General features: G+C 34.3%; 1 protein-coding gene across 1 annotated transcript in view; it reads left to right on the forward strand.

The window, feature by feature from the left end:
- The window catches only part of ARL6 (ADP ribosylation factor like GTPase 6), a 29,555-nt gene extending 18,245 nt beyond the window's left edge, over nt 1-11,310 (forward strand). The window contains exons 5-8 of the mRNA XM_052643510.1: nt 1,900-2,029; nt 5,914-5,969; nt 6,098-6,110; nt 11,277-11,310. Coding sequence (XP_052499470.1) covers nt 1,900-2,029; nt 5,914-5,969; nt 6,098-6,110; nt 11,277-11,310 — 233 coding nt within the window. The remainder of the gene's footprint in view (nt 1-1,899; nt 2,030-5,913; nt 5,970-6,097; nt 6,111-11,276) is intronic.
- Nucleotides 11,311-15,024: the final 3,714 nt, after the last annotated feature.

Below are 15,024 nucleotides of genomic sequence, written 5' to 3' on the forward strand. Positions count from 1 at the left end.
AATAGGAACAGGAGTATGTCAAGGCTGTATTTTGTCACCCTGCTTGTTTAACGTATATACAGAGTACATCATGAGAAACGCTGGACTGGAAGAAACACAAGCTGGAATCAAGATTGCTGGGAGAAATATTAATAACCTCAGATATGCAGATGACACCACCCTTAGGGCAGAAAGTGAAGAGGAACTAAAAAGCCTCTTGATGAAAGTGAAAGAGGAGAGTGAAAAAGTTGGCTTAAAGCTCAACATTCAGAAAACGAAGATCATGGCATCCGGTCCCATCACTTCATGGGAAATAGATGGGGAAACAGTGGAAACAGTGTCAGACTTTATTTTTTTAGGCTCCAAAATCACTGCAGATGGTGATTGCAGCCATGAAATTAAAAGACGCTTACTCCTTGGAAGAAAAGTTATGACCAACCTAGATAGCATGTTGAAAAGCAGAGACATTACTTTGCCGACTAAGGTCTATCTAGTCAAGGCTATGGTTTTCCCAGTGGTCATGTATGGATGTGAGAGTTGGACTGTGAAGAAAGCTGAGTGCCGAAGAATTGATGCTTTTGAACTGTGGTGTTGGAGAAGACTCTTGAGAGTCCCTTGGACTGCAAGGAGATCCAACCAGTCCATTCTAAAGGAGATCAGTCCTGGGTTTTCATTGGAAGGACTGATGCTGAAGCTGAAACTCCAGTCCTTTGGCCACCTCATGTGAAGAGTTGACTCATTGGAAAAGACTGTGATGCTGGGAGGGATTAGGGGCAGAAGGAGAAGGGGATGACAGAGGATGAGATGGCTGGATGGCATCACTGACTCGATGGATATGAGTTTGGGTAAACTCCGGGAGTTGGTGATGGACAGGGAGGCCTGGCGTGCTCTTCATGGGGTCGCAAAGAGTCAGACTGACTGAGCAACTGAACTGAACTGAATGTGTCTTTTAAGGCTACTGTTTCCTTATTGACTTTCTAAGTGAATGATCTGTCCATTGATGGAAGGGGGAAGTTAAAGACCCCTTACTATTATTGTGTTGCTGTCAATTTCTACATATGTTAATATTTGCCTTATATATTTAACCTCTCCTATGTTGGGTACATACATATTTACAACTGTCTTTATCTGCTTGAATTGATCCCGTGAGCACTGTCCTTTAATGTCCTTCTTTGCCTCTTTTTATAATTTTGTTTTAAAGTCTCTTTTGTCTGATACACGCATTGCTGCCCCACCATCTTTTTCATTTCCGTTTGCATGAAATATCTTTTTCCATCCTTTCACTTTCAGTTTGTTTCTTTGTATTTGAAGTGAATCTCTTATAGGCAACTTATGTATGGGTCTTTAAAAAAAAATCCATTCAGCCACCCTATGTCTTTTGACTAGTCCATTTACATTCTGATCTTCCTTCTATAATATTTCTGTTTGAAGTTTTCTTCCTTTGTGTTGACAGTAAAAATGAAACAAAATGTTTGACTCTTTGCTAGGTGCTGTTCAGTAACTGTTTAATGAGCCCTCCGCTGCCACCCTCATCCATCTTTGGTTTACAGTTCCAACAAGAGGGCAGATAATCTTACTTCACTTGTAGCTCATCTGGTAAATACTCCGCCTGCAATGAGGGAAACCTGGGTTCAATCCCTGGGCTGAGAAGATCCCCTGGAGAACGGAAAGGCTATCCACTCCAGTATTCTGGCCTATAGAATTCCATGGACTTTGCAGATAACCTTAGGAAGAAGTGTATTTTAAATTCTGTTATCACTTAAATATATGCTTGACAGTATATGCCTTTAAATGTTTATGTATGTGTGATATGGGAAGAAGTGATTGGAAGACAATTTTAGTGGATTTCAGTTTTAAGGATTTTGGAGAAGATAACTCAAAAAACTAGAAGTGTGATGATAGTCTTATTTTCTCTTTTAGATATTAAGCACCGTCGAATACCAATCTTATTCTTTGCAAACAAAATGGATCTTAGAGATGCACTGACATCTGTAAAAGTATCTCAGTTGCTGTGTTTAGAGGACATCAAAGATAAACCATGGCATATTTGGTAAAGTCTTTTATTTACATTTCATTTTATCATTCTGAAAAAATCTCTACCTTCAGGGTTTTTTTACAAGCTCACTATATCAGTGACTTAACATGGTAGGATGAAAGGTAAAGATTATGTTTTATAAAATTGTAGTGTTGCAGGTATTCAGCAATATATTATTGTTAAAACCTTTTCAAATCTTTTCAGGGATAGAAAAACTAAAACAACTCTTTAAAAGAATTAACTTAACCAATCTGCTTACTTAACCAGCTTCAACCACACTAATTTCTTTTCTGCACATTGAATCAACCAACCACAGTTCCATCTCAAGGCATTTGCACTTTCCCTTTGTCTGAATTATTCTTTAAAATAATTTTCCTGCTTACTATTGCACTTTCTTTAAGAAAGAGACCTCTCTTGATAATTCTCTGAAATATTACACATATTACCCCCATCTCTTGTGTTTTTTTTTCCTTACTTTGCTTTATTCGTCTATTGCCATATGACCTCTTCTTTTTTTTCTTTTCTCTTTTATAGTCTTGTCTTCCTATACTAGTCCATTAGTACCATGAGACCTGGAATTTCATTGATTTTTTTCACTCTGTAACCCCCAGAATAGTAACAATGCCTGTTTACTAGGTACCTAGTCATAGGTACTTAGGAGATACACAATAAATACTTGTTGATATGAATAAACAGAAATATAAAAATCTATCTTATTTGGACATACTGTAAAACTGAACTCTTAAATAATTAGAGTGTGATATTATCATTTTTATTTGGAAAGCAGTTTCTTACTAATATATTTAATTCCAGTGTGTTTTTCTGCCAAAATATTCTGATGAGGATAACCAGAAGTTATATATTAGATAGTATTTTAATGCCTACTGCTACCTTATGTTACCCTATGAGGGCTTCCCTCATAGCTCAGTTGGTAAAGAATCTGCCTGCAGTGCAGGAGACCCGGGTTCGATTCCTGGGTCAGAAAGATCCCCTGGAGAAGGAAATGGCAACCCACTCCAGTATTCTTGCCTGGAGAATCCCATGGGCAGGGGAGCCTAGCAGGCTACAGTCCATGGGGTCACAAGAGTTGGACACAACTTAGCAACTACACCACCACCTTATGTTACATTAAGCTTCCTTCTGTTCACCCCCGCCCCCACCTGTCCCTGGCCCCCACCTTCTCCTCTATAGAGAAAGGCTGAACACAGAGCCAAAGACAGCAAGGAAAGAAGGAAGTGGTAGAACTCAGAGGAAAACTTTAAGAGCTAACCATGGTGCTGAAAGAGTAATACTATAGCACTTGAGAAATCCCTTGAAATTTTTCAGTACCTAAGGCCACATATCATGAGTAAAACCCTCCTTACTTTGGAAATCAGAGGAAAAATTATTCTTTAGTTGGAATTTGAGGTTCTGTGGTATTTTGTTGGTAAAGCAAGGAGGGATTTGGTGTAGAGAACTATCTTAAGATAGAACCTTTCTATTTTTGTAAATCATACTTAAAATGATAATATCTAAAGTAGAATAATTTAATTTTTGCTCTAAGTGTGCTGACTACATTAATGGAAAGTACAACATTCAAAATATGGGTCAATTCTAATTAGTAAAAGATGTAGTTTTCCTCTTAATTTTGAAGTAGAAATTAATTTTGCAAATGGAAAATGTCTTTCTCCTTAATAATTAGCTATTGAATTCTGTTAGTTTTATTTATTTAATTGTGACACCTTAACCTTTTTTAATAAGAGAAAAAAATAATATCTGATGCTATAAGGATATGGACTTAGAGCATATTGCCAGTTTCTTTATTTTCTGTACAACTTGTAGAATAAGGCTAAGTTTTTCTTTTAAGTTTATCTAAAATTTTGACTTCTTAATTCAAACTGGACATCTCACTAAGTTCCAATTAGTGTTTCATTTGTTAAGGTTTTTATTTGAACTAAAAATAAATTCCTCCTTTAATTTTGGAGAAAAAAATTTAATGCTGAGTGGTGCAGAGATAAAATATTGCATCTTTCTTGCTTTAGGTACAAATAAATTTGGATAGTAAAGGAGAGATTATAGAGAAGTATAGTCTGGAAATTTTTTTTGGTTTATTTTTGACCATTTTGCTAAACAGATAGTCAACTCTGATTTTCAAGTCTGATCCTGTTTTAATTCTTCCCATGTGTTCTTTGACTAAATCCCTGGAGTGATACATGTTTGCCTTTGCATTTTTACTATCTTGAGAGGGGGACAGATAATAAAAACATCAGTTGGGAGGGTGAAAAAAAAAGTAGAATAGTAAGAGAAAGAATAATGAATGTGCTCTTCCTCTGAGATACAATTGAAGTCAAGAAGCAATTCACACAAAGGTTTGAAGGAATAACTTTTCCAGATAGAGAGGCCAGCAAGTGAAAAGGCTCTTGGATAAGAATGTGCCTGATGTTGTCTGGAAACAGCAAGAAGTCCTTGCTGGCTGGAACAGAGAGGCAGGGGGAAGTTGTAGATGAGGCCCCTGAGAAATAACCAGGGGCTATGTCACATAGTGCCTTGCAGAAAATGGTGAAGACTCTGTCTTTTATTCCAGTTATGACTCTTAAGATTTATTTGAAATGAAAGGTAGAATTTAAATATTTGGGAATTATTAGGAAAGATGCAAGATTTTTAGAAATGTAGTGACACCTCCACCAAAGGAGAAGGGTTTCTTCATGGCCCTGTGCTCTTATATGGGACTAGAAGTTTGTGATAAAAGTCAATACGTTGATCATTCTTGATAGAAGTATTTCAGTTAGTGATGTTTTGCTATTAATAAAGGTAATCCATAGTTTGCTTTGAATAATTGCATATCTCATGCTATTTATTTCTATCTTCCTATTTTAAAATAATTCTGTGATGAGTTATTTTCTTGGTCCAATAAATAATTCCTTGAAAGTAATTTCTCTTTTGATTAGAATCAAATTAACTGTTTTAAGATAATTTAGTACATTTTAAAATCATGCTTCAGCACACTAAAAACAATCTTAATCATATAGAAAATCTAATTATGTATACTAATTGTTATTAGGTAATTATATCAGTAACATGTTATGAGAAACTGTCAATGTGAGTCTTAGAAAAAGCTTATTTCATACTCAAAAAATCCTCTACATTTTATTGTTTTAGTTTATATAATTTAATTTTTATTATTTATAAAATAATGTCACAATACGGATTTAGGCTTACTTACTTTCAAGAATGGAACGACAGTGAAAAGACTCTGTATTCAATGTTTTATATGCATATCTCAAATATTTAATTCTTATAATAATCACATGAGGCCAGTGGTAATATTTCCCCATTTTCCAGAAGCGAAAACTGAAGGCCAAAGAGTTAAACAACCTATCAAGGTTTGTAAAACCAATAAATATAAAACTGTGGTTGAAGTCTACTGGGATTTTTTTATTTTGCCAGTTTACCAGACTTACAGTTACAGATTTATTCCTTTTAGATATCAATTTTCATTTCAAATAAAGTCACTCCATCCTGTGGTTAAATTACAACCCAAGTAAAGCATTTCTGATAAATAAATGTTACTGAATCATTGAGGCTGGTAGGGGAAAGTAGGATGGTGTGCTCTACAATCCCATTACTGAGAGAATAGCTCAAAGTATGTTTTGTTAATGCCAGTCCAAGTAATATTCCTAGAATAGTAAGATTCAATGATATATTTTTATAAATGTCCATATAAATTAATGACTAGTTTTCTCATGTCTTGATCCTAAACACTCAGACTTTTATATCCTATGTATATTCAGTTTCAGTGCTTAACCAGTTTTGCTCAGATATGTTACTAAATATATTAATTTGCCATATGGCAAAATTGTAATTATTTATTCTTACAGTTTTTTGATGAAATGGATATTTTTCTATTGGTTTTATTTCAGTGCTAGTGATGCCATAAAAGGAGAAGGATTGCAAGAAGGTGTAGACTGGCTTCAAGGTACATCATAAAAAACTGCATCTTCAGCCTTTATTTTCTTTCCAGTCACATTTCTGTCCTTTTTTACATTTTATTTTTATTATATCACTGCCTTTTTCCCTCTTGTTTCCATCTATTTCTGCTATCAGAAAATACAATACAGTAAGTATCCAATACCTTGCTCCATTTACTTCAATTACATTTTTATAAAGGATTTATTTAAATAAAAAGTACTTATATCAATATACATGACAACTCTAGATATAATTTTAATTTATAGCAATAAGTTTCTGTCAGATCTAGTAATAGAAGCACATTTGAATTTGGGGATAAATTTTAGACCTGTCAATAAATTCTTTGTGGCATGTGTCTTTCAAGAGTCATGCTGTACTCCACATATAGCTCCATTTATACATGGCATGTTTCTACAGATTTTATTACTCATATTAGTACTGTATATACTGGTATTCTATTAGTGTTTCTGTATATCACAGTTCTATATGTTATTCATCAAAATAGCCATCACAGTTGGTACAGACTTACTATACCAGATCTATCATTTTCCCTAAGGTTACATTGTCTACAAGACACAGGAATGGCCTGAAGCACTGTGACCCACACAGAGAAATAAAACGTGAATGTGCATGAAACCAAGTTCTATAAGTCCTTCTTATTATAGGACCCTGAAGGTCAAGCAAAAAAATTTCCATTTTTGAGCAGGACAGGGGATGATTTCTTTTAGGAACCTCCCTGCCCTGAATAAGGGTGAATAATGAGATTAACTTGTTAATCCATGAGCTGTGGTCTTGTAGCTATAAATTTAATTTCTTCTACACATCCTTTTTATTCCAGGTATATGTGATTTTTTTTCTCTACTGTATGTCATGGTGGATCTAAGAGTAGCCTGCTTACCATACATAAAGAGACATAATATTTCTTTAGTTCAATGTACTAAATGTATATCTAGTAAATATTTGTGTTATTAGTAAAATGTGGTGTTCTAGTTAACTACACAGACTTGTATTTTTGTTTCCCTCTTTTGTGTTTATATAGTCATCATGCCATTTACCATTACACTGTAAAGAACCTTCTAGTTACATTTTACAATTAAGTGAAACTTAACTGAGAACCTCTAAAAGTTCTCAGAATCACTAGTGGGATTTTTCTTTGAACACAACAATTTAGTTTTTCAGACTGTGTAAAGAAGTGATCAAAGTGACCATTTTATGGGACTGATTCCACATAAAACAAATAGATTACAAAGGAACATTCTAGAGAAGACACTAGAAACATATTTTCAACCTTTATTTCTTAATTTTAAGTACTTATTATTGCTCACAGCAGAGATATAGTGTGAATGGAAACCCACAATTGTTCATAATAAAAAATACAAAGCACAGTACTTAACTGAAAATAAGTGATGGTCATCCGGATTTTAAATTGTACATCTTTTTATTTTGTCTGTAACAATAAGGCCACTAGGTGTCAGTAGTGATCCAACATCACAATGCCACTTGCCAACTCTAATCTAATTTTGTCATTGATATTTCTTTGTATCTTAACTCCCAAATTTTTATAAGAAGGATACATTATTGAAAAAAAAAGTTGTGCCCTTGTGTTGCCATAGTATTTTATGTAAACTTTACAATTCTTTGCAAGGTAAGTAGTAGTATCCCCATTTTATGTGGGCAGCACGATGTAGAAGTAAAAAACACTTGGACTTCTGAGTCTGTCAGATATAGTCCACTACTTGTTAATTATTAACTAGTGTCTTTATATTATACAGATAATTTTCCTCATCTATAAAATTAAAAAATAAAATATCCAAAATTGCCATACAGATTAAATGAAATGCTCTATGTATTAAAGTGCCTAGCTTAAGAAAGCACTCAAAAAATGTTCAGTTTATCCTTTTATGTAACTTCTCTGTTTAACAGAAGAGGAAACTTAGTATGCAGATTTAAAACTGTATCAGTTTGGTTTTGAGTAGGAGATCCTTTGTTCATAATTTCTATGTTATAGTAAATAGTTTATATTTTTGATGCTCCTGTCTTTGGATTTGAAAACAGGTAAAAATCTACTTTGCAAAATAAGTAGCAGTAAATTTAGGAAACTAGTCTGTGCCTCTTCTTGTTAACTTACTATCAAGAAGTTTTTCTGTAAATCTTTGAAAGATGTTCTGAACTTAAATCTCTTCATTTTCCTTGCAAAATTCTGAAATCTCCTAACATCATAAACAAGAAGGCTCTGGTTCATTTTGGACCAATTTAATTTTACTATTTTAAATTTAAGGTTGAAAAACTGAGGATAAAGTATTAAATGACACATTTTGTGCCATGATTCTATTCTCTTTTGGAGGGATTGTCAGTTACGGCCCAAAGACAAGATTCCATAAGTAGACTATTAAGTATTTTTAAAAACCACCAGAGGATATATAGAAACTATCGCAGAAGTGTAAGTTGTTTTCTAGCTCCGAAACTTAAATATTTATGAAAAAACAAAACATCATTCCACATGACTCATGAAACTTATTCACTAAGTCACTTTATCTTATGGGAAAAGTTTATAATGCTTCCAGTTTTTATATAAGAATTTTATAAACTATGTATAGGGACATTCCATTGAAAAGCCAAGGATTGGACACACACTTAGTTTCATCCCCTCTTCAAATCTCACTAAGAGTGAAGAGACTGAGGACAAAAAGAATGGGAGTGACAAAGATGGTAACCAAATTTTGAAGCCAAATATGTGATGAATATTGAATAACTTAACAGACTTGAGAGAGTGGAATTCTAAGCTAGCACTGGCTGCTGCTGCTGCTAAGTCGCTTCAATCGTGTCCAACTCTGTGCGATCCCACAGACAGCAGCCCACCAGGCTCCCCCGTCCCTGGGATTCTCCAGACAAGAACACTGGAGTGGGTTGCCATTTCCTTCTCCAATGCATGAAAGTGAAAAGTGAAAGTGAAGTTGCTCAGTCGTGTCCGACTCTTAGCGACCCCACAGACTGCAGCCTACCAGGCTCCTGCGTCCATGGGATTTTCCAGCAAGAGTACTGGAGTGGGTTGCCATTGCCTTCCCCAAAGCTAGCACTGGAGAAAGCTGGAAACCGTCCTAATTTACACTGCAGATCTCTTCAAAGGCTCAGGAATTGATGGAAATTAGAAATAAGGATGAGGTGAGACTGAAAGGAGATGCACAGGTATACCTCCTTGCCCCAGAAGAAGATTGAAGGTTCATTCTTTGCAGAGAGTCGCATAGTATCTCTGGAGTGGAGAACACTGAGCACAACTGTGTGTTGGAATGCTAAACTGAAAATGAGTAAATGGAAGTTTCATATTGAAGATTATAACCATGTTCTGCTTTCTCCTGATTCTCCTAGAAGACACTGGCAATAGGTAGAAGATAGAAAGCCAGCTTTGAGGAGTCAGACCAGCTAAGAGAAAAGTTCTAAAGGTGTTAAACATTAGAAATTCTCAAGGAAATGGCCTAGCTGTACACTAGGATGAAGATTACTTTTGACAAGCCTCACACATGTAATGAAATTCCAGTCAACTTTATAGTGTTCACTTATACGTATGAGAAGATTGCAAAGTATTGCCAAGTATTTGAAGACAAAACATTAGGAATTATGGAGCAAAAGAAAAAGTTTACAAAAAGACTATTTAGGGAGAACATTTCAAAACACTATTCAAGTAGCCTCAAAGAGATAAAAGAATATTACTTTCATGAATATGACAAGAATACTAATTGAAAAAGAATATGAGTTCTTGGAAAATAATAATAGAATAGTAGAAATGGTTGGATGACATCACCAACTCAATGGACATGAGTTTGAGCAAGCTCTAGGAGATGGTAAAGGACAGGGAAACCTGGCATGCTGCAGTCCATGGGGTCGCAAAAAGTCGAACACGACTGAGTGAACAACAAGTAGAAATGGAAAACTCAATCAAAAGAAGATAAAATAGAGACATTCTCTAAGAAAGTACGAAAAAGACAATTGGGGGAGAAAAGATAAAGTAAGGAGTCATTTATGAGGCCCAAAATCCTAGTAGGAATTTCTGAAAGAGAACAGAGAAAATAGTGGAAAGTCATCAAATCATAAAACATTATTTTCCAGAACTGAATGATGAGTTTTTAGTTATAAGACCCCTTTAGAGCCCAAGGCGGTGGATGAAAATATTCCCACACCCAAGTGCATCATTAAAATCAACACTGAAGATGGTAGAAAATTCACCATATTTCCTGAGAGGAAAATAAGGGATTTCATCGGAAGATTTCCTTAGATAAGGAAACAAAGTAGCATCAGACTTCTCACCAGCAACACTTGGAAGCAGTGCCTGGAAAAATCTAAGGAGAAAATAATATTCTCAGGCAGTATCAGTGTATTGTAACTGTAGAAAATTAAGACATCTTCAGCCATGTAAAGTCTCAGGAGTTCACTTTCTATACAGTTTATTAATTCTAAAGTAGCCACAGAGGTATACTTGTCAAAAACAAAGGAATAAAGCAGGAAAAATAAGGTACCATGAGATAGGGAAGTCTGCATAAGAAAGTTGGGAAGGAACCCCTAGGTTGATAATAGAGATCCTAGAGTTATAATGTAAGATCCCATATGAAAATACCTGGACGAGCATGGAGAACAGCTGGTCAGATTAAAGAGTCTGCACAAGACTATAATGGAGAGTTCTTCAAGAAAGTGAAGATGATAGACCAGTTTTATGCCTCATACTAGTAAAGCCTGAAACGGTGTGAAAGTAGTGGATTGAAGTATAATGTTAGTTACATTTTAAAAAAGGCAGAGTTGGGGATGAAAAGCAATTATTCACTGCAGGGAAAACAAGATATAGTAGAAGAAAGGAAAAGTAACTGAAGTGTATCCCTTGTCCCAGCTGTGAGTAGCATTCACATAAAACATTACTGTTTTAGGAAAATGGGAGTATTGGAAGCATGAGGGTGGCAGAAGATGGTGTACAAATGTGTGAGAGCTGAAGCCCTGTGTTACATTGAATTCAAGAAGTAATGATAAAAGCATATTATTTAGAGATACAAAGGTAATCACCTAAAAAGGAGTTGGAAATAGTTGCCTGTGAAGGGAGAAAGAAGGGATGAGGCAAGGGACTGATTTTTTAATACAAGCCTCGGAGAACTAGTTGAGTCTAATTGGGTGCATGTACAGTGACAAAAACTATAATACGAATTGTGCTTTTAAAAAAAGCAGTTGTATGCATGGGTTTATACCTATTGTTATGGATTTGTCTTTGATTACTTTAGAAAGTAGATTTTGCCCTATAGAGACTAATAATTTTTTGTTTGGTTTTTGTTATCAGATCAGATCCAGGCTGTGAAGACATGAAAAAATAGTATTTGGAAACCTCAACAGTTTTCAATTGAAGAAATATATATTAAGGCAAACTGAATACTTTACGTTTTTTAAAGGTGTCTTTACACCTAAGAATACTTTATAATCTTCTACTTGCATTTATGGACTCTTAATGAGGTTTTTAAGAAGATAGGACTTCAGGTATGCTAATCTGGCCATTAATTATATCAAAACTAAATCTTCCCCCCCAAAGAGCTCCCTCCCTAGATTTATCAACTTCTTGGTAAAGGTCTACATTTGATTGTAATTAGAATGTTTATAAAGTCAGAGTTATCTCAGTACCCCATCATGATTAATGATATCTTTAATGCATTTTATTTTTTAATTGTCCCAAAGTATAATTTATGATATGACTTTGTAGTATGATGTGCTTGTGAAAAAGAACTTTATTTATAAGGGTCCTTGGGTAAATTAATATATATTAAAGCTTTACTGTATGTCACCATCAACATAACCTAAAATGTAATGTATCAACTAGTGTGCTTTGTATGCCAAAAAGAATAATGCTCTGTTAATAATGGCATTTGGTGTTTTACTGTCAAACATTTGCAAATTATCTGAGACCAAGTTAAACAGAATTCATTTATTCAGTGAATACATGTGAAATATCTCTGTATCTGTACTAGTTTGGCATTGTCCTAGGCAATGGTGATATAAGGTAAATAAAACATGTTGCTTATCCTCAGAGAACTTAAAAGATAATGAGGGGAAATTTGAGAATCTTTTCATACATAGTGTCTAATTTATTTCATTGGCTGAATGAAAATATTGCATATTAAGATTAATTATTGCAGTTGATTTTTTTCTTTCTTCCTTTAAATTGTGTCCAGTTTACTGTGGTACTTTGTTAAAATAGACTGTGACTCATAAACTATGATTTTCTTGTGCATGAACTGCTGCAAAAATATTCTTTAGAATTTTAAACATACTTCTGCCATCTACTGTTTGCAAATTGTGTTGCTTCTCACAACTTAGAGACTACTTGAAATTGTAAACACTAAATAGAAGCATTTGTTTTTAATCAATCATTGGGGAACTGTGGATAGAGCAGTAGTGTAAATCCTGAAAAATATTCCATATAAAGGAAAACTGTAATATACAGTACATAGCATCTTAAATATCCTTAGCTGTGAAAATGAAAGAAACAGAAGGCAAAAGGTAAGTGAATAATAAAGGTATATTACAGTGACTACAGTAGTGGCATGTTTCACAGAGATTTGAATATAATAATTTTAAAACTATAGTAAAAATTCTATAATCCAGTTTGTCTTAGTCCAGAAGTCCCAGTGATTTGAAATTTGGCAAATTGAAAATTACCCAAACTATTCCCATTGGAAAGCCAGCATTTTAGCTAGCTTGCCAACTTCTCATAAATGGTTTTGATGAGGATACAAGGTGAGTTTCATTAATCTAGAGTTGCTTCAAATATAAAAAAGATGTGAAGGTGAACACACTGCAATTCAACAAAAAAACTGATATGCTATAACTATTTTAGGAGGATGGAAAAAGTGGTGGTGCAAGAGAATTCAAATCCTTACCTACCATAACGTAACAATAATAATAACTATCATTGTATTTTGAGCAAAATATTATTACACGTATGGTATTTTGCGTCATATAATCCTGATAATAACCTTATGTAGTAGATTCTAGTATTTGTTTTATAGACAAGGAAAGGACCTAAAAATGTTACTTGTTTAAGATCACAGAGCTAAATGGTGGTTTTGGGATTCAGAACAAAACAATCTGTTTAAAATAGATGATTCAAGAGCTAAGAGTAATACTGATTTTAGAAATATAGAGATATCTGTCGTAAGAATAGCTAAAAGGATAGGAAAGTCTTTGCTGGGATGGGAGAATAGGATGGGTGTGGAGGAGGTCATGGACAAGGGACTACTGCTTTATTTATTTATTTTTGCTTTTTGTTTGTTTCAAGTCTGTTTAACACTTCAAATTTTAAACTGGGCAGAAATGACTATGATAAGAATAATTCTTAAAACTATGTTAATACTGAGCTAATTAGTATTCCACAAACTACAGTAGTTCATACCTATACAAATACATAGAAGAGGGTACTGACTGTTTCCTTTGTTTCCGTAATCTCCAAATCTAGTTTATAAGCATCCTTTCGTACTCTGTTTTCATCCTTTCGTACTCTATTGGGCTTTAGTGGTCACAGCATTGCCATATAAGTGTATATACACTGAGGGTATTGCATTTGTATTTAACATATTATGCAATTAAAATGTATTTAGGCTAAAGCAAGGTTTTTTTATGTTTAGACATCATTGTGTTACAAAAATTAATTCATTATGCTCTACATTTCAATATGACACCTCATAAAATGTTGAAAAGTTAGCCTATTGTATATTTTGCATTTATATGTTTGTAATGTGGCCCTATTCAGCCTGTGCCTTATAAATCACAAAAGAGCTGCGTTGTGTATATTTTTCATTTGTAGGTTGTCTGCTAAAAATTATGAGTTCTGATTATTTTTTTTTTTCCTTTGAAATTTTCAGCCCACCATGTTGTAATTTCTATAAATATATGCAGTTACCCTTGAGAAAACTTAAGGCAAATACATCCTGCACGTAACTCTGGTAAATTAAAATACTGTGCATTTTAACTGACTCAGTGCATATTTTCTGCTTTCTGATTATTTCTTCTTTGTTGTTGTTCAGTCACTAAGTGGTGCCTGACTCTTTTCAACCCCATGGACTGCAGCATGCCAGGCTTCCCTGTCCTTCACTGTCTCCTGGAATTTGCTCAAACTCATGTCCATAGAGTCGGAGATGCCATCTAACTGTCTCATCCTCTACCGCCCCCTTTTTTTCTTGCCCTCAGTCTTTCCTAGCATCAGGTTCTTTTCTAATGAGTAAGCTCTTCGCATCAGGTGGTCATTCGATTTTAATGCCACACTTGGCTGCTTCATGGACACAGAGTGTTAAGCTTTTTTTCTGATGATTTGGAATAAACCACAAAGAACAAATTAAATTCTTTTCCAAATTTCAATTTAGCATGTGATGCTAGAAGTCATAGAGGAACAGTAGGTTAGAACTATAGTAGTAATAATAAACATTGTATATGTCTTTTAATATTTTATATGTGTGCCAGGCACTAAGCACTTTACATATACGTATTAATTCATATTTAATCCTCGTAACAACTCTGTAAGGTAAATGCATTTACTTCTATTATGTTGATCACAGATGAACAAACTACTGTTCTATTTTTGTATGGCTCTTGAGCTAATAATGGTTTTAAATATTTTTTAAATATAAGTTTTACACTTAACATTTTTAAAGAGTTGTTTTTTATTTAAGGAGCAACATATTTTTTATTTAAGAAGCAAAATTTTATGTTTTGTGACCCGCAAAACATAAAATTATTTACTGTCTGGGGCTTTGCATAAAATCTTTGCCGACCGCTATTGTAGATGACGAAGGTGAGGCAGAGGAAGTTAAGTAGCTTGCCTATGATCCCACTGCAAATAAACAGAGGACTCCAGATTTTGAGTCTAGACTAAATTGTCCCCATAATTTGTGTTCTTAATCTCTGCAAGCCTTCTCAGAAAGCTAAAAATCATTCTAAAATGAAATGAAGCCACTTAAAATTGCTTCTTTCTTAAAAGAATTATTTTGGGGTGTGCTGGGCGCTGCGCTTGGGCTTTCTCTAGTTGTGGTGTGTGGGCTTCT

This window comes from Budorcas taxicolor, chromosome 1 (assembly GCF_023091745.1).
Source record: "Budorcas taxicolor isolate Tak-1 chromosome 1, Takin1.1, whole genome shotgun sequence".
Taxonomy (NCBI): Eukaryota; Metazoa; Chordata; class Mammalia; order Artiodactyla; family Bovidae; genus Budorcas; species Budorcas taxicolor.